The sequence below is a fragment of the Symphodus melops genome (assembly GCF_947650265.1).
Source record: "Symphodus melops genome assembly, chromosome: 2".
NCBI lineage: Eukaryota > Metazoa > Chordata > Actinopteri > Labriformes > Labridae > Symphodus > Symphodus melops.
The window spans coordinates 5,207,856-5,231,400 of NC_136692.1; the positions used below are offsets into that span (position 1 = coordinate 5,207,856).

Here is a 23,545-nt window from a genome sequence, read left to right on the forward strand (position 1 = left end):
CGGTTTTAATGAAACCAAACGTGTTTGCTCCATATGTAGGAGAGAGGGGGAGGGAGAGACTGTTTCCTGATTTCTGGGAACCTCCGGGTGTCTTCAGTTACACAGCACCTCAACCACTCACATCTGTTGAAGGGGAGTTTACTAAACCTGATTGTTAAAAGACATCCAGCATCCATTATGGATCCATATCTTCTACAGTTCATAAACAGATTTTTTTGAACCTTTATTTAACCAGGCAGGTCTTTGTGAACAAATTCTTATTCACAAAGACGGCCTTAGTTATATTTTGTTTGTGTCTCAGAAATAAATCTGCACACAAGTTTTTTGGGCTTTACATTGTATTTAAAGACGACTGCAGAAACATTGTTTTTAGAAAGGCGTGTTTAGTTTTTGACCTTATTTTTATTTTAAGACCAAAAAAACTAAATGAAAACTGCAAATACAACCTCTCAGATAGTATGTGTTGTTTCTGTTTCTGCTGTGCTGAAGTGATGAACTGTCCATCTGTCAGTCTCATAAGAATATGTTTCCTAACCATCCCAAACAATCGTCAGAGTGATTTATTTCCATGAAAGGGAATAACTACGAGGTGAATCAGACAGAAAGCTGTTTCCATGAGGTAACCCTGTGTGTGTGTGTGTGTGTGTGTGTGTGTGTGTGTGTGTGTGTGTGTTTAGATTAACAGTATCTTGTATGTTGTCCCTGAAACACTGGACATGACCTAGTGTACACAAACGCAGTCAGTATCATATCAGTGTCCAGAATATTCTCTCCAAGTGTTGATATTGTGTGCACGATAAAACTTTGAAATGATAAGCTGCTGTGGAAGTTTACTCCATACTGTACATACATTCACTGTTCAAGATGAACATGAATTCATACGTCATATCGAGCGATCGTGCTGTTCCATGTCAGTGTTTTTTGTACAACAGACACTGTTGAGCTCCTTCAAGTTAAGGATATCTGAGATGGAAACAATCAGTGTGATACAATTTACATTAGAAAGTTATTTACAAAAACAACAGCAATGTGAACAATCAGTTATTATGTGAGAACGCGGGTGAGTGAACTGCATATGAAGGTGCCAAATGTTTCAAGAAAGGCCCTAACAAAGTGACCCAACCAGAGGATCATGGGGGGGGGGGGGGGGGAGACACTGACCTGTCCTGCTTTGCCAGCTCAACAGCCCAGGTGAGCCAGACCAGTTGGGACCTGGACTCTGCCAAGCCTCCAAATGCAAGGGGGGGGGGGGGGGGACCACAAGCAGTCCGGGCAGGGACGATTGTCACATTTAGCAAAAGTCAAATCTGATGAAATAAGATTGGAAATAAATAGCTCAACTCTCATACACAGCTTCACAAGTTATAGTCAGAAAAGCACAAAATCTATACTGGCTGAATTCCATTTAGCGGCTTCAGTTTCAGGGTCCTGGTGTAGTTTTTACTGGTTCACTGTCAACCTGTCAAGGTTTACTGGGACATCTCGGAGGCTCTGACCTATGATACATTTTAAGAGTAATACCATAGACTGTATAAAACATGGACGTAGTCTGAGGGACATCAGCCCTTGGTTTCTGAAGAAGCATTTTGAAGCCAGATGATGCCGGTCAATATATTGGAAAAGCTATCTCTTCCTTACTTTGGATCAGTACAAGACAAAGAGTTGGAGTGTAGGTGGGCCTTACGCCTCTTAGCAAACAGCTACAATGACCTCTGTCAGTCAAATCAGCCGCACCCGTAATCATGCTATTTGTATGCACAACTCCAAATACCGTCACAACAGATGAGTTGGAAAAAGAAACTGCACTGTAATATATGTGCTTTTATAGAGCATATGAATGATTGACATCTGACAGATTTGCTATAGTTCTCTTTCAAAGTCTTTGAAGACAATGCCTTCTTTAACTCTACCACACACACACACGTGTACACACGTGCACTTTCAGGGTGCCTCTCTGTGGGTGGGTGTAAACAGCGTGTACTGATAAGTGGGTGTAGCAGAATATGTAATCCAGCCGCTATTTCGACATTCCAGGAATACCTCCCACAGCTCAATCCCTGCTTCTTACCAGGAGTACGGCAGGCCCCCCTCCCACACACACTCACACACACACACACACACACACACACACACACACACGGTCACCTCATGGAAACAACTTTCTGTCTGATTCACCTCGTAGTTATTTCCTTTCATGGAAATAAATCACTCTGACGATTGCTGGGGATGGTTAGGAAACGTATTCAATTTCTTGAGGTTCAGCCTTGACGTATAAACTGTAGGAGTTAAATAAAAGCGATGCAGAGTCCTTATTACCTGAGGAAATATTAACATTTCAGACAAAAGAGCATCTGCCTTACTACTAATATCCCAGTGCAGGTTTACATTTCACTAAGACACATTTTGCATGATTTCTTATGAGGATCATTTGCCTTGCAAATGTGCTGTTTGCTTTTGGGGAGGAACAGATGCAGTGGCTGTGAACAGACATTGACCTACTATTTTACTCTAACTTTTGAATACTCCAGTTTAGCTTAGATGCCAAAATCTACTTTGCCGACGTTAGTTTTGTGGAGAACACTGGGACCTTTTTCTTAATATGTCGTTTCATCAACTGTGTTGTAAAGTCCTGTTTTCTAAGGAGTTTGACTCTCACTCTCAATATCTGCACTCAAACTTATTTTTCCACATTTTCATCGCTTACTTTTAACTCTACTCACTGTTAAAAGATCCATGGCTTGTTCAATGTTCAGCTTCAAATCTATTAAAATCCATTTTAGTTTCAACACAATCACAAAAATGAAGTTGAGAGCGCTCAAAAATGTTACTGAACTGTTATTCATAGGGACCTCGTATTAGCTTCTCATTGAGCTTTATACTAATCAAAACAGTCTGTTGATGTTGTACCCATTTACCTGAAGGATACTATTCAATAATCTTATAGGAATTATAGGCGACTTAAAGCTCCTGTGAGGAGTTTTTGTCTGGTGTTGAATGAGACTGAAATGTATCCTGATACCTCTATAGGATCTACAAAAGCAAGCGAGACACAGCGACGAGATTGACATTTATTAAATAGTTCTTTTTAATGCCTACAACCACTGACGCCGGGTAGCGTGTCAAACAGCCTTTTTTTTTTTACATTTTCTGCAGTGAAAATTCACAGCGAGCAACGTAGCTGTGAGCACACCTGTACAGGACATGATCAGCAAAGAGTTCAGAGTTTCAGCACGGTTAACAGGGAATCTAAACCAACAGAAACTCCCCACAGGAGCTTTAAAAAAGATTTCATGTTAAAATGAGTCAAGGGTTCAAGGTTCAAGGTTCAAGGTTCTTTATTTGTCAATTCCAAAATATGTCAGACATACAGTGAAATCGAAATTACGTTTCCCCCCTCCCCACGGTGCAATGTAGATAAGAAAAAGGTAAATAAAATAAAACAAGGTAAAAAGAGGTAAAAAAGATGTAAAAAGATAAATAATATTTACATTAATAAACCTAAAGTCCCTGAGAATCACTCATAGACTTAGTAAACTGTTCTTGTATCTGTTCTCTTCTTTATGAACTAGAAGCACTCATAGCTGTTCTAATGGTAATAAAAATCATAATGACGTCATTTTCTGATAAAAGAATTCATTGGATATACTGTAGTTGTCTTTCTGCCACCAGGATAAAAGATCAAAACTAGGATGATCACATTATTCTTTTTACTTTGTCTTTTCATTGTATAAACAAATGTAGATTTCAACATTACACAAGAGCGTGAGACAGAAAATGTTGAATATGTTTTAGTATCGCAATTGTGGGAAAATAAAGTTGCAGTGAATTCCACCCACAAATGTGGCAGAGGACTGGGTGAGCACATGCACATGTTTAGTTTCATCTTTTTTTTCTTTTCGTTGCCGTCAAATGTGAAACTGTGAAGACGAGAACAGGCAGGTTAAATTACAGTTTGTATACTGTATCAATAGTGAAGCTGGTTCCTCATATAGACATCAATAAAGTATGATAAGATGTGAACTGCCTTGTTTGGTGGTTCTGTCTTTTAGCTTTACTGCTTTCCACACACACACACACACACACACACACACACGCACACAGGAAAGCAGAAACACTTTGAAAGGAGGAGATGGGGGATGGAGAGATGATGGAAGGACGACAAACTCTCTCGGTGATGTAGCAACCCTGTGGCTCCGCCCCCCGACGATGTTCACGTCGAGTTTCAAACATCACACCACTGCTCTGGCACCTCCCTCCTGTCAGCTTCATACAAACTCGTCAGATGAGACTCAGACCTCATAATATTTTGCTGGCCCTCGCCTTTTACGCACAGCTTCAGTGCCCTCTCTCCACCTGACACAGAGACCTTTTACGCACAGACTCTTTATCGGTGTGACTTTTCTTTAGCTGACGGAGAAATACAGAGCTCAGGACATGTTTGGGATGTGGAGGAGAGGACTCATCGGACTGTCCGCATGGTCCTGTCTACTGATGCTGATTCATTTTGCATCTCAAGCAGGTAAGAAACGAACGATTTCCCGGAGAGAGTCTTACAAGAATACTCCTGAATGTTGAAGTTTGAGAGACTGACTTAATGCGGCTGTGGCTAGAATATCAAGCGCATTGCAAAAAAAACAAAAAAACAAAAAAACAAAAAACATCGTTTCCGTCTCAACCTTAAATTGAAGTTACATTTCTGGTTGTATAAAAGTCGCAGTTCAAAATCTTTTCATGTGGTCTTGCAGTGAGCACGACCGGCGTGAAACCAGGACAGTCATTAAGCATCTGATCTTAAACATTGAGTTTGTTTTCCTCCACTTTAATATTCATATCAAATAACAATATAGCAACCAGTCGATTATGAAGCAATATCGATGACTACGTAGTGGGGTTTACAATAATGGAATAAATGAATGGAATACGGACCGCGCTCTTATTGGTTCTTTCGTAGTGTAAGCGAGTGGCCAATCAGGTTCGTCAGTGCTGCAGGTTTTAGTTTTCAGGAGGCGGGACTAAGGGGAAACAGACGGTTATCAACGAGGAAGGGTGCGGTTACTACTCCATCCGTCTTTTATTATCATCATCCCTCCCTGCAGCTAATGGGATACGGGAAGTGACTTCCTTGTCATGAACTTTTACTTGTTATACCACACACATGCAGTGTGTAGCACGTCATCACAGAGGATATTTCTGTTTTAAAACGTCCCTATGGCCTACACTACTGTTATAAAGTCATTTTAATCACGTGTTAGAGTTGACAGTAATCACAGCATGCTCTATTGGATTAAGTAAAGGAGAACAGATCATATAAACACAAGCATATTTTATGACCTTGTATTGTTGGCTTGTGCAGTGTGAGGTAGTAGTGTAAGGTGTGCACTACTCTGTTTACATTCAACCACAATTTAGAAGTGCATGCTCGTGGAATATAATCGTCTTAATTGAAATGCACTGTCTGAATACTCAGCTGATATTATGTCCAAATATTTAATCAAATTAATCAAAACTATTGATTGATAGCCAAAGTCTATTTGAAGGGCGTTCTCTTCCTGCTATCAACTTCTTTGCTTCCTGTCTGTTTGTCAGGGACATAAATAAAAGTTTTGCAACTTTTCGATACGCCAAAGGGACAAGATGAACGTCAGTATTTGCCAACCTTCAAATTTGAATGAACCAAGGCTGCTTTCTCTTTCTCTTACAGCAGCTGTGGGTTAAAATGTGACTGAAGATCTGTGTTTTTTTTTTTAAAGCTTACATACTTTTTAATTGTACTGTTTAATGAAATACAGCCAACAGGATTGGTGAACATTGACCTTAATGCCCTTTAATGCCAACAATGTGTTAAGAATAAGGCTTCAGTGCCTGTATGCAATTGTTCCGGTAATCCCTTGTATAATCTTTACTCTGCTGCTTTTCAAGGTTGACACTTTTTTCTCCCTGTGTAATGCTCTCACTTCCAGTCATCACATCTTCTTCTGTGTGTTATGGGGGAAATTGTCTTTGTTTAGAGGTCTGGCCTTGGTTAGTTTAATGCATTCATTCTGTGTTTAAAATACTCCTGAAATGAGGCATCGAAGGACTCTGAATAAAGAGGAGCAGGAGGGGGAAAGCCACCAATGTCTTACCGACTTTATATATGAGATTACACTTTTACTGCAGTGACTCACAGGGGCATCACTGTGGAGTTTCTTCTATCTATCATTTAGAAATACTTCTGCAGCCTGCTGTAATTGGTCTGGGGCCCCTCACATTACATACTGTAGCTTTCAATGAAGTCTGACTGTGTAGCCAGTATGACACTGCAGAGGTATAATATCACCAGCAAGAGAAAGCTGCAGCAGAAATGTACAGCAGTTTGATTTGTCTGCAGATGCTGACCTCATTTCATGGACGAGCTGTCAAGGCTCTAAATTGTACTCTAAGAAGGTCAGAGAGATTTTTGGCATGTGGGAATCAAAGATTTGGCCATGTTTCCACAGCAGTATTAATGTATAACACCAGTGAAGTCTTCTTAACCAATGCACACAAAGATTGAAAGCCGACTGCTTGTCTTCCTGATGCACATGTATCCTGGTTATTCATTAACTGCTGGGTGGACGTTTGAGTCAATGAATGCACCTCTTTCTGAAGGTTTTTGGTATGTGTGTGTACTGCATTTATACGCCATAAAAAGACAGGAATGCACAGTCATAGTCACATGTCGTCACAAAGGAGGATTGTTGTCTTGCTCTGCGGAGCGATGACAGACGCCATTCATTTCACATTTTCTGCTGTCGAACACGTTTGTTCAGGATGAAATTGTTTGAAGGCTGATTGGAGTGTAGTGTATGTTCGTCTATACTCTCCATGTTTGTGTTATGGCCCGCCAGTTTCCTGGTTGTAAGGTTTGCACAGTGGTTATAAATAGCACCTGCACAAGTCAGTGTAACTACACAAGCATCAGAGGCCCTGGAGATAGCGTTCAAACACGGCTTTGCACCTGAGGTTTGTGGTCGAGCTGTAGCTGTCGAGTTGTTTCCTCTCATAAGGCAGACGCAGAAAAAAGCAGGTTTCAAACTTTGTTTCAAGATGCCTGACAGAGCTTGAAAGAACAGGATAGGCTAATTGTTTTTTTTGGCCTTTATTGGATCGAACGAGTGACAGGAAATATGTGGATAGAATGAAGATGACTTATATTAAAGGCACGAGAGTCATAGTTTAACCCAGGGCTAATAAAGCTTGGACTTCCCTCTGTATATGGGAAGTTGTTCAAATTACTGAGTTGAATCAAGAACACTTAACATATAAAGCTCAGGTGAAGAACAGTAAATTACAAATGTCGCCTACTCTCCAGACTAAACCTGAACTTTCCACCAAAGAGGAGACTTAATGTAAAGAATGAGATGGGACCTCCTCTTGCTGAGGGTATTCTTGGGAAGCTTGTGACCCACATGGTGAGGCTGCAGGGAAGATTAGCAGTGGAAAATGAAAACACTGGAAGTCGGGAGGTCAGGAAGTGCTTGCTTTTGACCTACTTTGGCTCCCTTTTCTTCCTCATATGGAAGGATTGAGCTGCTCCTTAGAAGGGAAAGAAGGAGCGGGAGCGACAGTGAATCTTACTGTAAATCTATGACCACACGTTTTAAGGAACAGCTGGAGTCAGCTTTGGAAACTCTGTTCCTGGAATCCATGCTGGCTGCATGCCTGGCCTCCACTTTGTGTTAGTGGTTGTGTATGCCATTTTTGTTTCCCTGAAAGCATACGAGGGGTGCACAGGAAGGGCAAGATCAGCCAAAGTTTAATAAATGACACCCTGAAAGTTCCCAAGAATGAAGAAGACAGCTCTCTCACTTCTGTTTCTTGTTGGCACATTTTCAGAGTCGCAGGGAGGTGACTTTTTGGATGCGAGCCGAGTCTTGAGAAAGCATTGTCTCCTAATTTCATAATGAGTCAGACCTGTTCTGTGTTTTTTTAAGCCGGCATTTCCCATACAAGACACACTCACGTTGACAGACTTCCTAGTGTTCGAGTCGCCGCCTTGGTCTGTTGGTCTCTGTAGTGATACTGTTATGAGGAATGCCTCTCTGGGGCCAATCAGCTGCTGGTGGTGTGATTGTTCAACTCCTCCCTTGCTATTGTCTTAAAGGGATAGTCTGTCATGTTACCGGCCTGCAGGTCACAGGAGGGACAGGAATGGCAGAGGTGATGCATGAGGACTCACACACATGCACGCATACACATACTACACACTTGACTGTGAATAGGCCTGCGTTGGTCTAACACGTGTGTGATGGTGACAGGCGGCGTTCACTGAAGTGTGATCGTCTGAGGGTTCTGACCTCGGAGCCTAAAATATAGGAGGGTCAAGCAGTAAAGCTGTTGGCACTTTCATGACTGAAAGATGAGCGTGAGTCCTGTTTCGTCTCTGAAATGTGTCACGGGAATGAGAGGTGTCTCTGTGTGTAGGTCAAACCTGCGTTCCTTGCATACTGCTAACATTAATGCTTACTACACCTGAGTTTGCACCTTAAAGCTCCTGTGAGGAGTTTTAGTGGGGTGGGGGAAACAGAAATGAACATTGATGGCTTCATATGATCAACAAAAGCAAACATGACCATCATGATACACTGAAGAAACAGCATTTTTTTCTTTATATTTTTGCATGACAAGCAGTCTTGATGTGTGATAAATATTACTATTTAAAAAATGCAAGAAGGCAGGATGAGATCAAGACAACATCTACACACACTACAGCACAAAATCCGCAAAGAGATTAGAGTCACTTTTTGTCGACAGGTGGGCACTTAAATCAACCTAAACTTCAAGTTCCTCACAGGAGCTTTAAGGGAAATCTAAAATGCAGATTTAAAGTACGGACTAAAACATTTAAAGAAGTGGAACAAAATCACCTACAATCAGCTAAAATCTAACAAACCTTTTTACTTCTGTGCTTTCCTTCTTTTTACATATTTTCATCCACATATTGATTAAAAGGTAATTTCATCTTTCTTACTATAATAAATTCATTTAATCAGTGACAAGAAGCGAAGGCTTTATTGACGTATATGTGGTTTTGTAGGTATGACAACATGTGTTTGCCATGGTGAAGTAAGACAGAGTAAACTATTTATTTTGTGATGAATTACAGGTCGGGCCTTCTCTGTCCAAATACTCAAACATTATTCTCATTATCTTGTTATAACACGAGGAAATCAGGAAGCCACACAGTGTTGTTATCTTCATTTGGTGGGGAAGAGGTGTGACTTTTATGCTGTCACTTATCAGAACAGTAGTGTCCTTCAGTCGTCACTTTACCCTTTGTGTAATTTTCAGTTAAATATTAACCTCACAATGATATCAGCGTTTGTGTTGACACGAGCTCACGTTTTTACACTCATGAGCAACAAGGGGTAAACTGAGCCGTAAATTCAGATTATTAAAAGTAACATCTATCTAACAATCTATTTTACCGAGAAGAAAAAACAGCTCACTGTCTCGGCACAGGACGCAGAAATATTAACAGTGTTTCTGACAAACAACCAATAATAGAATAAAAAGACATAATCATAAGATATTAACAAATAGCACATTTAAACAGCAAACATTTGTCAAGATGTTTCTGCCCCCATGTCATTTAACACCCTCTTAAAAGTGTCCAATGAGATCAAGCACTATTCTGTCCTTGTGTCATGCTGAACTCTGTTCTTATTTCACCATTCACAGACGCAGTCTTCACATGCAGCTCCACGCAGTTTAAGTGTGGAAACGGGAGGTGCATTACCACCAGGTGGATTTGTGATGACACTGATGATTGTGGTGATGGAACCGACGAGCTGCCTGCAACCTGTGGTGAGCTATTTGATCACATTCAAGTACAACCCCAATCCATCTGATTGCAACAGTGAATTATTTTCTCTACCAGTCAACAATAACAGCAACAACACATATAGTTTGTAAGAGCTGTAGTTTAGCTTAAAGCTGCTGTGAAGGTTGTTTTTTTTGCTGGTTATGAAACTGACTGAATTTAATATTGACACCTCTTTATGACCTACAAAAGCAAACAGGATCTTCAGTGATAAGATCTATACAGTTATATTTAAGGGTTAAAGGGGCTGTCGTCGGGTAGGTGTCAGATGACTAAAAGAAAGATGCTAAAATTGTTTTTTTGTTTTTTTCCATGTTTGACTGTTAAAATTAACAAGATGACATTTTTAGTGAAAACGCTACGAACACATGTAAGAATCAGCAAAGAGATAAAAGGAAGCACGTCATCCACATGTGGCTGTTGATCTGACAATTCAAAAATAACCTCACAGGTGCTTTAAGAATAAAGGAAAATAGTCATCTGTTACTATCAGAATTCATCTTTTTCATTATGATTAAATTACCATATTTTTGATGAATCTGGAGTACAACTAAAATAAGAACGAAATCTGAAAATGAGCTTTTTTAGTGCTCGAATGTTTTACCTGTTTAAATCATCATCAGTAGTCTCAAACGTTACTGCTAAAGAATTAATTTAAAACAGTGGTTTACTTTAGTTAATGATTTTTCAGTTTGACATTGTACTCTGACTGTAATCACAAGTCATATCTGTTCATGGTTAATAAACTTCTTTCACACTTTCTGTTTCCGTCCTCAGCAAATAAAACATGTCTGCAGTCAGAGTTCAACTGTGGAGCTCCTCTGAATCAGTGCATACCAGGCGGCTGGCACTGTGACGGCAAGGCCGACTGTAAGAACGAGGCCGACGAGACAAACTGCAGTAAGTTTTTGAAGGAATTCCTACACATCATACCTGAACATCTCAAACATGAAAACACACCAAAAAAATCGAACTCAGGTTATTGATTGAAAAAAGTCCAAGACAACAAAGAAACAAACGATGAACAATCCTAATGTCAAGGTAGCATCTGTCATGGTGTTTTAACAATACATTATTTTAATGTTGTTTAAATTGACATTAGATCCATTAAGCTAACTAGATAATCTAATTAACTCCTCTATTTTACTTCTGTCTCTTCACAGCGGCCAAACAATGCAAAGCTGGCGAATTTCAATGTGCCAATGGCCAGTGCATTTCCCCCAGCTTTGTTTGCGACGGTGACAAGGACTGTTCAGATGACTCAGATGAGGCTTCCTGCCCTAAACCCACCTGCAGCTCTCGCTCCTTCCAGTGTCACAACTCTGTTTGTGTGCCGTCCCTGTGGCGGTGTGATGGAGACGAGGACTGTGCTGATGGGTCTGACGAGTGGCCAGAGAACTGTGAGGGACGGTCGCCTGTGAAGACGGCAGCCACCTGCGGTGTCCATGAGTTTCAGTGTGCGAGTGGGGCTTGCATCCACAGCAGCTGGAGGTGTGATGGAGGCATGGACTGTGTGGATCGATCGGATGAGGTCAACTGCAGTGAGTTGCCATTCTTGGAATCTTTATAATTCCCAGTTTGTTTTATTTAATTTATTTCCTCTTCTGAAAAAAGAGATTTTACAGAGATAAATCATCTCTTCACAAAAGATAGATGGTAGAGCACACTGTAAAACATTTGCAGGAAATATTTCTCCTCCCTATATGTCATCTTATCCCCACTAACATTTTTCTCCTCTCTTCACATTGTAATCAATTTGTCTTTTCATTTTAGGTAAACCCACTTGTGCTCCAGATCAGTTCCAGTGTAATGATGGCACATGTATCCATGGCAGCCTGCAGTGCGACAGACAGCACGACTGCATCGACCTCAGTGATGAGACTGGTTGCCACATAGGTAACACAAAGAAATGCATTCTTTTCACAATTTAACAGTTTTAAATCAAGCAAAAACCTCCACTGTTGAAAAATGAAGCCAATACAAAAGCACATAGGAGTGCAGTTCCTAGACTGTCCACTTGAGGCTTTTTGCAAATACCAGAGAATCTCACGTTAAAATCCCCTTTTTTACAGCAGAATTATGTTCACACTGTGCTTTGAAAATGGTTTGGTTTTCAGAGCTCATTTCTTTATACACTGAAACTGTATGAGAAGGGTGATTTTAAAAATAGAAACGCTTTCATTGTGATATTTTTAAAGACTAACAGTTGTGCTTAATTAGGGTCGTAGTTGATTTGACTGACAGGTGAGCGTGTTGCAGCTGTTTGTCAGGAGGCTAAAGCCCCCCTCAGCTCTACCTCTTTGGATGTTACTGAGTGATTGAAGTTTAAGTTGGGGTTGCAGTCCCAATGTAAAGATAGATTATGTTCTTCAAAACCAAAGGATTACATTACCGATACTCCATCCATGATGAAAATGCATGTTTTCTTTCTGAGTCTAATGCTAATGTAAAAAGTCTTATTGAACCAGTTTTAAACCACTGGGTCACAATTTAATACTGTTCTTTTCTGCAGATAATGTATGTGAAGGCCCCACCCACTTCAAGTGTAAAAGTGGGGAGTGTATCAGCATGGAGAAGGTGTGCGACACACACAGAGACTGCATGGACTGGTCTGATGAACCTGTCAAAGAGTGTGGTAAGTTAAGTGTTATTTCACCAGCCAATAAGCTGGCAAAAAAATCCGACAAAGAAGAGTGTCAGAGTTTGGGTATACACTTAGCTCCATGTCTACTCAGAACCACATCCCAGCCAGGAAAATATGACAAGGGCAGTTAGCTAAGCCTGGCCCAGATAGTTAGTGGTTTGAAAGAGTGAGTTCATTGTCGATTTGAGCGACCACGAGGAAAATATATGGAGCTGTGGATGTGTTCTGAAGGGTCTGTTTATCTTCGTCTCCATAGGCAACAACGAGTGTTTGATCCAAAAAGGCGGCTGCTCCCAAATCTGTGACGATCTGAAGGTTGGTTTCAACTGCTCGTGCAATCCTGGATACAGCCTGAAGACGGACCAAAAAACCTGTGAAGGTGAGAGGAGCAAGTCTAAAAAAATGTCAATTGTGTCACTTTTCAAAGGGTAGGCTGAGATCAACTCTGGGGCATCGTTACATATTTTTAACAATCCTTGACTTTGTGAGAAATGTTCTGCTGGCTTTTAAACCCACTCTTGTCCTCCACCTGCAGACATTGATGAATGTGCTCAGCCAGATACTTGCAGTCAGATTTGCATCAACCTCCCTGGCTCCTACAAGTGTGATTGTGAGGTGGGCTACAAGATTGACCCTTTAAGCAAGACGTGCAAGGCGGAATCAGGTATAATTTAAAAAGAAAAACTGAAAACTGACCAATGACATACCCAAAAGATTTGTGTGACTGTATAAAAATGTTTTCTTTTTATGTTTTCCTTCGTCATCCAGGCACTGTGCCCACACTCATCTTCACCAATAGACACGAGGTGAGGAAGATGACGGTGGACCGAACCGAGTATGTCCGTCTGATCCCCCAGTTGAAGAATGCGGTGGCTCTGGACATGGACATGCCGAACAAGATAGTCTTCTGGTCTGACCTGTCCCTGAAGAAAATCTACAGGTTAGAGAGAGACCCTAAAACTTTCTGGATCTCTTTTTCTTTGGATGGGTTTTCACAAGATATTTCCATTTAACTCAAACTGCAGCAGAAAGCATCTATCAATGACTCAAGCACATTTGCCAAGTTCCCAGTCGAGCCACGTACAATAAAACTACAATGTAAAATGGATTCCAGATAAAGCAACTTACTTATGTCTAACATCAAATCCTCAAATCCTTTTCTGCCTCTCAACAGCACCAATTTAGACGTTGCCGGTAATTCCTCTTACCACACTGTAGTAATTGGCAGTGAGATTGAATCGCCAGAAGGCATTGCGGTGGATTGGATCCATGGCAACATTTACTGGACTGACAGCATTTTAAGGACTATCTCTGTGGCAACGACAGACGGCAACAAGAGGAAGACCTTGATCACAGAAAACCTGGACAAGCCAAGAGCCATCACAGTCGACCCCGTAAAAAAGTGAGCAGAGTTTCAAACCAGTTTTGAGATATTTAAATATATCAAAATTAACTTCTCTTTTTTAATAGAAGTCTTTTGCTCATAGTTTCCTGATTTTCTGTTGTCTTTAGCTTTATGTATTGGACAGACTGGGGTGAGCAGGCCAGGATAGAGAAGAGTGGATTGAATGGAGCAGATCGCGTCACCTTGGTCGACGACAACATAGTGTGGCCCAACGGCATCACTCTTGGTAAACAGTCATCAATAATATGATGGAAAGCAAAAACTTCCATTCAAACTTTGTTATGGTCACGCTCATTTTTTTTAAGTCGGCCAAATAACTAAATCTCTATGTTTTTTTTTCTCCCCTCGACAGATATGGTCAACCAGCGTCTGTACTGGGTGGACTCCAAGCTGCACACCTTGTCCAGTGTTGATGTCAATGGAGGGACTCGACACACCCTCATTTACAGCGAGGAAACGCTCACCCATCCCCTCTCTCTGACTGTGTTCGAGGTTAGTGAGGAAGTCAATGTATACAAAATAAATAATAAAATAAATAATATAGGGTTAAAAGTGTTTGTCATCAAACTTGCCATTTAATGGATAGTTGCATTGAACTTTGTCCATTCACATAGTTACAAATATGATCCCACTCAGACCAGCCAATTCTAGTTCATGCCTTGAACGAATTATCCAGCTGAAATGGTTTAGAAGTTTTAAGAGCTGAGTCTGCACTTTATTTTCCATAAATTTGGATCCGTTGGGCTAAGTCCTAATCAGTCTTTATAATTAATCCACTGGTGTTTTCGGAAACTTTTGCAATTTAATGGAATAGGAGACTGTAGTTAATCAGGTGGCATTTCTCTTTTAAACAGGAGAAAGTGTTTTGGACGGACATGAGCAACAGTGCTGTTTATAGTGCCAACCGCCTGACAGGAAATGACATCACCAAGCTGGCCATGGACCTGCTCCAGCCAGAGGACATCGTGCTGTACCATAACCTCAAGCAGCCAATGGGTACACAAACACTCCTTATTCTTAGAGCTCTTTTTCATTTTTCAAGGCCATATAGTGATTTCTAATGCTCTTGTATACCTTTCTCTCTTGCAGGTAAAAACTGGTGCAGAGAGAGAAACAGTATTAATGGAGGTTGTGAGTTTCTCTGCCTCCCTGCCCCGGTGATTAACCAGCGCTCTCCCAAATTCACCTGCGCCTGTCCTGACAGCATGACCATGGGACCTGACATGAAGAAATGTGTGGCTGTGGCATGTGAGTGTCCCCTGTACATGGAACTACAGCACACACTGTAAATATATACCCAACCTCAGAACATGCAGTGATGTTTATATTTTCCATCTCTGCAGCCTCAGTTGCCCCTCCTGCTGCAACGCTGCCACCCAAAGATCCAACAAAGCCCATTCAGTCTCTCCCGACTACATCAGCTACCACAAGTACCACAAGAGCTGACAAAACACCTGAGAGTGCCCCATCCAGCCAAAATACACAGAGCACACAGCAACCGGCCAAAGCTCCTCAAGGTATGGAAATTAATTTCTGTTAACTGCTCTTTAAAATCTGCGTTTGATGAAATACTATCTGCACAAATGCAACAAGCTCTGTCTTCCAGCACCTCAAAAGCACATAAAATATATTCTCAATTATTTAGAATTCAAAGTTGAGGTTCCACAGAGGTTATAAGTTGAGTCATTTCTTGGCTTGGCGACGTCTCAGACTTTCCACCACTTGCAGGTCAAAGCTAACTGTCTACATACTGTAGCGTAGCTTATAATCATTTTAAAGACTAAGATTTAGATATTCATTCAAAATTAGGAATCATATAAAGAAATAAAATGTTTCCTCTTCTCTCACAGGTAAGAAAGTTGTGGCCTTGCCCGAAGAAGCTCCTTCATCCCACCCTGTTGCTCTCTACATTGTTTTGCCAATCGGTAAGTTTGACATTCAGGAGTTCATGGCATCACTTGTGAACACATGCAACCCAAAAAGGGATATTTAATCTAAAAACATTCTCAGTGATTCTTAAATCAATGACCTTGAGCTCATCTTTGTTTTGCAGCGGTGCTGGCCCTGCTGGTCTTTGGAGCAGTGCTGCTTTTAAGACACTGGCGTCTGAAGAACACCAACACTATTCACTTTGACAATCCGGTGTACCAGAAAACCACAGAGGACGAGCTCCACATATGCCGGAACAGCTCGGAGGGATATGTCTATCCTCAGGTATGTCCAATTAGACACCAAGTCTTTTTGCTTATAGTTAAATACAGCATCTTAAATTATATGGACAGGTATGTTATTTCAGTGAAATGATTTCACAATCGATGCTTATTTAATGTTTTTTTGTTGTTGTTGTTTTTCTTGCAGAGGCAAATGCTGAGCATGGATGACATGGATGTGGCATAACTCAAAGAAAAAGAAGACCCTAGATTTGTTTCGAAGGGATTTTTCTTTCCATAACTTGAAGCAACAAAAGGCCATTACTTCTTCTTCTTCTACTGCTGCTACTGCTGCTTCACAGCTCGTCCCCTCCGCTTGGTGACCTCATCTTGTGGCTTATGTTTCTGACCTCAGCACTGTGCCGTCCACCTCTGAAGAAAGAACTGCACACACACACAAAAAGAAAAGAAAACAAACTTGACAAAGTTACTGCTGGAAGCTTTTCGGTTTTGCTCTGAGCTGGTTTTAAATGAAGAACCAATGCATAGTCTCTGAAGACGATGTCCCTAATCCTGGAGCTATGACTCTTTTTGAAACTATCTAGAAAATCTAAACATCCTGATACTTAACAGAAAAATCAGATGTTTGAGAATTGAACAACCAACACACAGTCTCAGTATGTTCATGACTTATATACATTTAACACAAGTCAAACATTGTGCGAGTTAAACTTGAAATGCCTGTCTTTATGTCTTTAGACTCCGGTGTGCCTTCAGACCAAACTCTAACAATGTGGTGAAGTCTGTCAGACAAAATGCCTTATTGACCCAACACACTTCGAATCAGCTTCTCAGTAATTATTCCATTGTTGCACACGCCTGTGTAATTGTGATTTTCTTTGTCTTCATGGTACAGAGTTGCACGTTTTGTTGGCTCCCATTATCAATGGCATGTCTTTACTATTGTCTGTCATTGTCCGTCTCAATTTAAATCAGTGCTTTTACCTTTAAACACGTAACATGTTAAGAGTGTAGAGAGCCACCGATGGTTTACATTATACGTGAAAAAAACGCTGCTGAGTTTTCTGAAGTCAACCGAAATGAAGAATTTTTTTATTTTTTTTTTAACAAAGAAAGTGAAGTGAAGATATGTGGTTGTAGATGATGACTTATAAAACACTGTAAATAGTTCCTGTAAATACTTTGTAAAACACTCTTTTGTTCAGTCTTGTGTTGCCTTTTTACATTTGTAAAGTGACGTTTGAATTATTGTAAATATGTAAAAGATTCTTTTATTTATTATGGAAATATTTGACAGATAATTTGTCACTATTGTCTTCTTGGTAAACTTATAAAAAATGTTCACGGTGAATTACTTTTGGTCCTTCTGTCCAATCTACACGTTATTTATCTCATATTCAATCAAATCTTTTGGACGCCTGCTCAGTTTTTATTTAAGTACTGCAGGATAGTGGTTGACTTTTTACAAGTTTAATTTGTACCTTACACTCTTGTTTCAGTAATCAGTCATATTATTTATTGTTAGTTTGACTTCATGTTTCCACTGTGACATTACGGCACATATTACGGTGTTTCAAAGCAAAATGTATGTAACGACAAAGATTGATGCACAGCAGCTTGCTTGTCAATGCTCATTGCCTTGTTTTGTTTTTGGTTTTATTGTTCGTTTTTTTTAATAAAAGAAAGAATCTTTACCTTTTTCTCTTTTTATTTCAAGTTGGACTGTGACAAAGCCGTACAGTCAGAGTAGAGAAGTGAAACCTTGAATGATTATGTTTCATCAGGGCTTAAGCACAAACTGTTTCACAGAGCCATCCAATGACTAAGCTCATTACTGTTGGCAAAATGAATGTCCATGACACCTGTTCATGTTGCCAGGAAACGCTGCCATGGCATCCATCTCAACAACACCAAAATGCAGGCAGGCTGGATGAGTGCTTGATGTAAGAGCGGATCTGTTTTCCCATGATGAGGAATCTGGTGTTCCTGTTACAAAGCCAGAACATTTGACATGTGACTCCTGTCATACAGTCTCGAGGCTTTTAATCAAATCAAATTAAACTTTATGAACGTCTGCCCTCCTGCATTCGTTACAAGACACAGCCGAAGAAGAAGCTGTACTGTATTGTAAAGTATGTCATAATAATTTCCCTTTACGCCTCCATTTTCATAATATACGATTAAAATCAACTCTATCATATTATAAAATCAAACAAATTCAGTGCAGAGAGAAGTATCAAACGATATGAGAATGAACGTTAAACCTGACACGCCTATAAAAGCGAACGACCAGCAAACATCCGCTCACTAATTTAATAAACCTCCTCCATAATTCATGGTAATAGCGCTCGTCTCTGTACAATAAAAGCCCTGGCTGTGCTCTGTCTGCCACAGTGAAGCACAGTGCAGAGGGGGGAGGACTCAAAGGAAGCATCAGGAAGCTTGAACAAAAACTAGGAAGAGATTGATCAAATTGCAGTTTACAGGAGAAAAAAAAAGGTCACTTAATATCGCTCAAAATGAAGAATAAAATTACAAACAATCATTACAAACAGGGGTTGTTTGATATTAGTAAAACAGGGGATATAAAATATTCATGTCGGCTTGAATGTCTACTAGAGGCTGGTTGCAAAAGCAAAATGTTTCCCCTGTAAGGTTCTATGTTAAAATGCTATTTTTACATGTTTACAACCTGTTTAAAAAGCTACTTTCTTTATCAGTAAACTTTAAAGGGGATGAAATGTTTTTACTACTCATCTGTTTTGGATTTGTTGTCTAAGAGTTAAGTGACAGATGACTGGCCTCAGCTCCAGCTCTTTGCCTGTTTCTCGATGGATTGACAGTCAGGTGGATGTTGTAATTTCGACATTTGTGGTTGGCTTCAAAACTCTTCCTACATAATCATTGAGCCCACGTTCATGTCTTTAACTGTCTAGGGTTTCAAAATGGAAGCTATCATCAGAGATTACTGCAATGAACTTGTTAGGATCAGACCAAGACAGTTAACTTTTGAACTTTTTCTAAAGCACAAATCTTTAACGACACACAGTGGGTTTTAAAAATCATCACTTTTAAATGCTAGCCTTAGAAAAATCTATAAGATCATTTTTGTGTGGATGTGTGTGAAGGCTCGCTTTGACGTCTGCGGCGGGCCCTGCAGGAACACGCTGCACTGCCCTCAATGTATTTTCACTGGGAAACTGGAATGTTGTCTGTCAGGATCGGAGATCCACATTCCTGAGTACAAGACTCCACACCCAACAGCATCACATCTGACCAAGGACAAAGCAGGTCATGAATTGCACATCATTTTTATGTTTGCTCTTTTAGACATTATTAACATAATCATTCTTCAACCAATACTGGGAGTCGTTGCATCTAAGTGCATCACTCGCAGCATTGTCTTTGATTGTTTGCCATTGAAAGTTAAGCTAACGAGCCTGAGTATCATTGAATGCTACACCCATGAGGCAATCAGCAGAGATACACCTGAGGTTAAGTGACAGGTGACACTTGTCCTCTGCTATGCTTCCTGTCATCCATAGCCTCTCCTCGCCTCATTATTTACATACGGACATTGTCCTCCTATTGGCCAGCTGTTAAGAAATGGGTGGAGTTTAATGTCACACCACTAAGCAAAGGGGAGTGTCTTCAAAAAATTGACAGCGGGGGGTGAAGGGGGAGGGTGAAAGATATTCCCCTGTCAGGTTACCAAACAAACCGCCAACTGATAGCAACACTATGCTGTTTGGCGTCGACGTGACAACCTGCAGGCCAAACACAGCATCCATAGCTGCAGGAGTCAGCAGGAGGATGCAACTGATACTTTACACTGTACTGAATGATGCTCTTTATTGCAATAAACAGAAAACTGAAGCTGGCTTTGAGGTATCAGTGAAAGGAGGTGAAAGTCATGAGTAACTCTGTTGGGTTTCCTGTATAAGTTACAAGACTAGCTCCCAAAGCCGCAATGGTGAAACATTCACAAGAAGTTTCACAAGTATCTCTGAGCCTACATGTTGCTGCTCAAACCCTGAGGATGACACACAATACGCTTTAAAGCTTTCGTTCTCATGACACCTTCACATTTACGGTTTTACTGATTACACTGATAGATTTGGGAAATTCCACCCAAAACTTTAACCCTGACTTTACGTTGTGTCGGTTGCCGACTGTCACTCGACCTGAAAATAACAGTTCCATAGCGGCACTAACTCTTTGCTGGTCTACAAGAAAGTCCTGCTTAAATCAGGAGTTGGGGCAGGTTAATCATGATTAAAACAGAAGCATGCAAATTCTTTCTCATTATGTGACCATCTCGTGGGCTGACCTGCAAACGTTTAACTTCAGAATCTTTGTCATCACATACCTGAGTGATGACCTGAATAATACCGTTTTAAAACACGAGGTGCATGCCATTCGTGGCAGGGGGGAATCTCTTGTTCCAGGTGACTGAGGCTCACCTGGCACAGCGGTGGCAGAAGAGAACGCGCAATTTGCTCAAGACGTACTCAGTTCATGTGTGTGTGGTTTTGTTTATGATCACTGAAAATATTTAGCATTTACCATCAAGACTTATATCAAATCCACAAAAAATTGCAACCAGAGCACGACAGCCAGACAGAAACTGCACACAAAAAAAATCAAAAAGTGGCGGATATACTGTACAGTTTTGACAGAACGCACAAATGTTAACCCCATTTTAACATTATAAATCCTGTATCCTACCGTGAAACTTTCAAACTGGAGTGTTGACTGGCTGACTTTAAGATTAGCGACTTCTGTGAAATGTAGTTGGGTGCTACGTGTTGTTACACTTCAAAGAGGGTTTTGCCTGATCTGGCGACGTTCTGCTTTGTGTATGCAAGAGCTAGTTCACTGCACCCTCAGGCTGTACTTCTTTCTCCCTATGGTCATCCTGTTGGAACTATTTATCACTGCTGTTTAGGGATTCAATCAAAAGGCTGATATGTTTGTCCATAGTTTGAAAAATAGTAAATACCTTCTACAATCACTCCCTAAAATTTTAGTTGGCTTGTGTGAATTATTATTATTTTTTGCTACTTGTTAGTCTGAGTTTTATGCTTACATGTCATTACCAATGTTTCAGTTCTCCTAATCGATCGCTGATTATTGCTCATGTCTAAAGGGTTGAATGTTGAAGATAACAATGTAATCTATGTGTTTACAGTTAAAAGGGAAGCATCCGTCTGTTAATTTATAAAGTAGGTCAAATACGATGCAAAGTCGAGCCGCGTCAGTGAGGAAAAGAGAAGTCAGTTTTGTTTTCATTTGGTCTGACTGCTGAAGTGTTCCCATATGTTCGTGTTGGATCCCAGCCACTACAGTATAGGGGGCTCCTGTATAATCCAGATCACATGGACCAGAGAGGGAGACTTGAAGGGAACAAAGATGATGTTTACATTCAGAAGAAAAAAATACTCCTCCTGATGTTTCAGATTACGTTTGGCTGTGAGGTCGACTTTTTAAACCTAAATATTTATAGACACTAAATCTGACAGGACTAATGCAAAGTAACTGAAAAGTGGGACAAATGTCCGGTATTGTGGAAATGTTCACACAAATGAAGAGTCTTTTTCACAACACATGACGCCAACAATGTTTTATGATATGCTCACAATAACTCATATCCTGGGTAGAGGTGGGCATGTTAAAGGATTCTCTCATTTATAGCTATGATGTATCATTAAATAAACAGAGTCCAGATAAGAAGAGCCGAACCAATATGGACAAAAGGAGTGTTATTGAAAAAAAGTCTGATCTACATCTGGCCCTCTCTCACACACACACACACACACACACACGTGTGCGCGCACACACACACACACACACACACACACACACACACACACACACACACACACACACACACACACACACACACACACACACACACACACACACACACACACACACACACACACACACACACACACACACACACACACACACTCTTGTCAGAAGCTTGTTGCTCTCTGTCACACGGCTGATAAAAAAAAGGGTGCGACAGGAGTACAGGAAGTACAAAGCGAGGCTGAGATCTGGGGCATAATACCACACAGAGGCCAAGGGGGTGGGGGGGGGGGGGTAATACATTGAAATCTTGTAGAGCGAAGTTTATGGCTTAAGAAGCTCCCTAAGCATGTGATCGACAAATGTTTCTTTAGCCTTGAGGCCAGACCTCAAGGCCACACGCTGTCACAGAGAGAAAACATTGTACACAATTTAACAGATCATCTTTGTAACTAATTGAATCTGTGACGCAAGAAGAAAAGAGACGGAGAGGAACGTGAGAGTTGCATGCTTCCAGAGTTTTTATAACTTATTAACCCACAGCGTGACGGCTCAGCCGTCATTCAGGAGATGAAATGAAGGAAAATATATGTGATAAAACCAAACCACACCTTCTCACCTATCGTAGTATAGTATTCTATTTTATGTCATGTGAGAGGGAAACAAGTACTATAAAAGAGTTTTTTCTTGATCAATCTAAATATTTTAATGTCACCATACAGCATTTGGATGGAGCAGCTTTGGCTGTCTCGTGTCACAGGGGTGGAACGTTGATCACTAACCCATTTTCCCATCAACCATTGCTGCAGACCATATTGCTTTCAGGCCCGTTGATTGAAGTCTTGAATATATAAATGTTTCTCTGTTTGGGATGATTCTTCCTGTCCTTTGCTCATTTAGAAAATGTAACATATTAAAAGTCTCTAGTATAGCCTACAGATTGATATGAAGTTGTATCATACATTAGTGGTGGTCCCATCTTTGTAAAGTAGTCAACTTTGTTGCAACATAATCTTTTCTTTGTGTGTTCTTTGTACAAACCTTTTCTTCAGATACTGAGACGATGATGGCATAAGTCAAGGCCACACACTGTTGTGTCGCTCAGACGTTTGCAACTGTGCAGATTAGTCTCAGTCTCGATTTCATCGAGGTCTCGGACAGGATTCACAAAAACAAACAAACAGTTGACATATTTCATGTAGGATCGAGCTGCTTTATAAAAGCACTGCAGTGAGGAGGAGTCTTGTGATGATCTGTTTTTGTCTTGAACATAGATTTAATTTAGTTACGGCATATCTTTTCTTTTCATTATTAAACAGGGCTGACTTTAGAGATTGCGATGACATTTTATTTGTGTCAAGAGAGAAAATGACAGAGGGAGGCGTACTAAACACTGCTGACATTATTACTTTTGTAAAGCTACAAAAGTGACATGCAGCTGCAGAGGCAGGTAACCAGCTCTGCAGACAAATACACAACTCTCATTGAAAAGAGCCAAACGTATGAAACCATCAGTGTTTCAATTTTAAAATCCTGCACTAAATCACACTGCATGTGGTTGAAAACAAAATTACCCCTTCAGTATAGCCTAGAATAGCTGTGTGAATTATAGAGAAAGTTGACATTGTACTTCCCCTAAAGAAAACAGATTTTTTTAATGGACATTA

General features: G+C 40.5%; 1 protein-coding gene across 1 annotated transcript; it reads left to right on the plus strand.

The window, feature by feature from the left end:
- Nucleotides 1–4,263: 4,263 nt before the first annotated feature.
- Nucleotides 4,264–17,758, plus strand: ldlrb (low density lipoprotein receptor b). The gene is made up of 18 exons (XM_079333716.1): nucleotides 4,264–4,519; nucleotides 9,703–9,828; nucleotides 10,622–10,744; nucleotides 11,008–11,385; nucleotides 11,618–11,740; nucleotides 12,357–12,479; nucleotides 12,745–12,867; nucleotides 13,024–13,152; nucleotides 13,257–13,428; nucleotides 13,663–13,890; nucleotides 14,001–14,119; nucleotides 14,246–14,385; nucleotides 14,748–14,889; nucleotides 14,983–15,141; nucleotides 15,237–15,410; nucleotides 15,744–15,818; nucleotides 15,947–16,107; nucleotides 16,252–17,758. Exons 1-18 carry the CDS (start codon nucleotides 4,435–4,437, stop codon nucleotides 16,288–16,290), a joined length of 2,619 nt encoding a protein of 872 aa, XP_079189842.1. The 5' UTR covers nucleotides 4,264–4,434; the 3' UTR covers nucleotides 16,291–17,758.
- Nucleotides 17,759–23,545: the final 5,787 nt, after the last annotated feature.

Coding starts and splice junctions, on each gene's coding strand:
- ldlrb (XM_079333716.1), top strand. CDS start 4,435: ATGTTTGGGATGTGGAGGAGAGGACTCATCGGACTGTCCGCATGGTCC. Junction 9,829..10,621: donor CGAGCTGCCTGCAACCTGTG/GTGAGCTATTTG, acceptor TTCCGTCCTCAG/CAAATAAAACATGTCTGCAG. Junction 13,891..14,000: donor ACAGTCGACCCCGTAAAAAA/GTGAGCAGAGTT, acceptor TGTTGTCTTTAG/CTTTATGTATTGGACAGACT.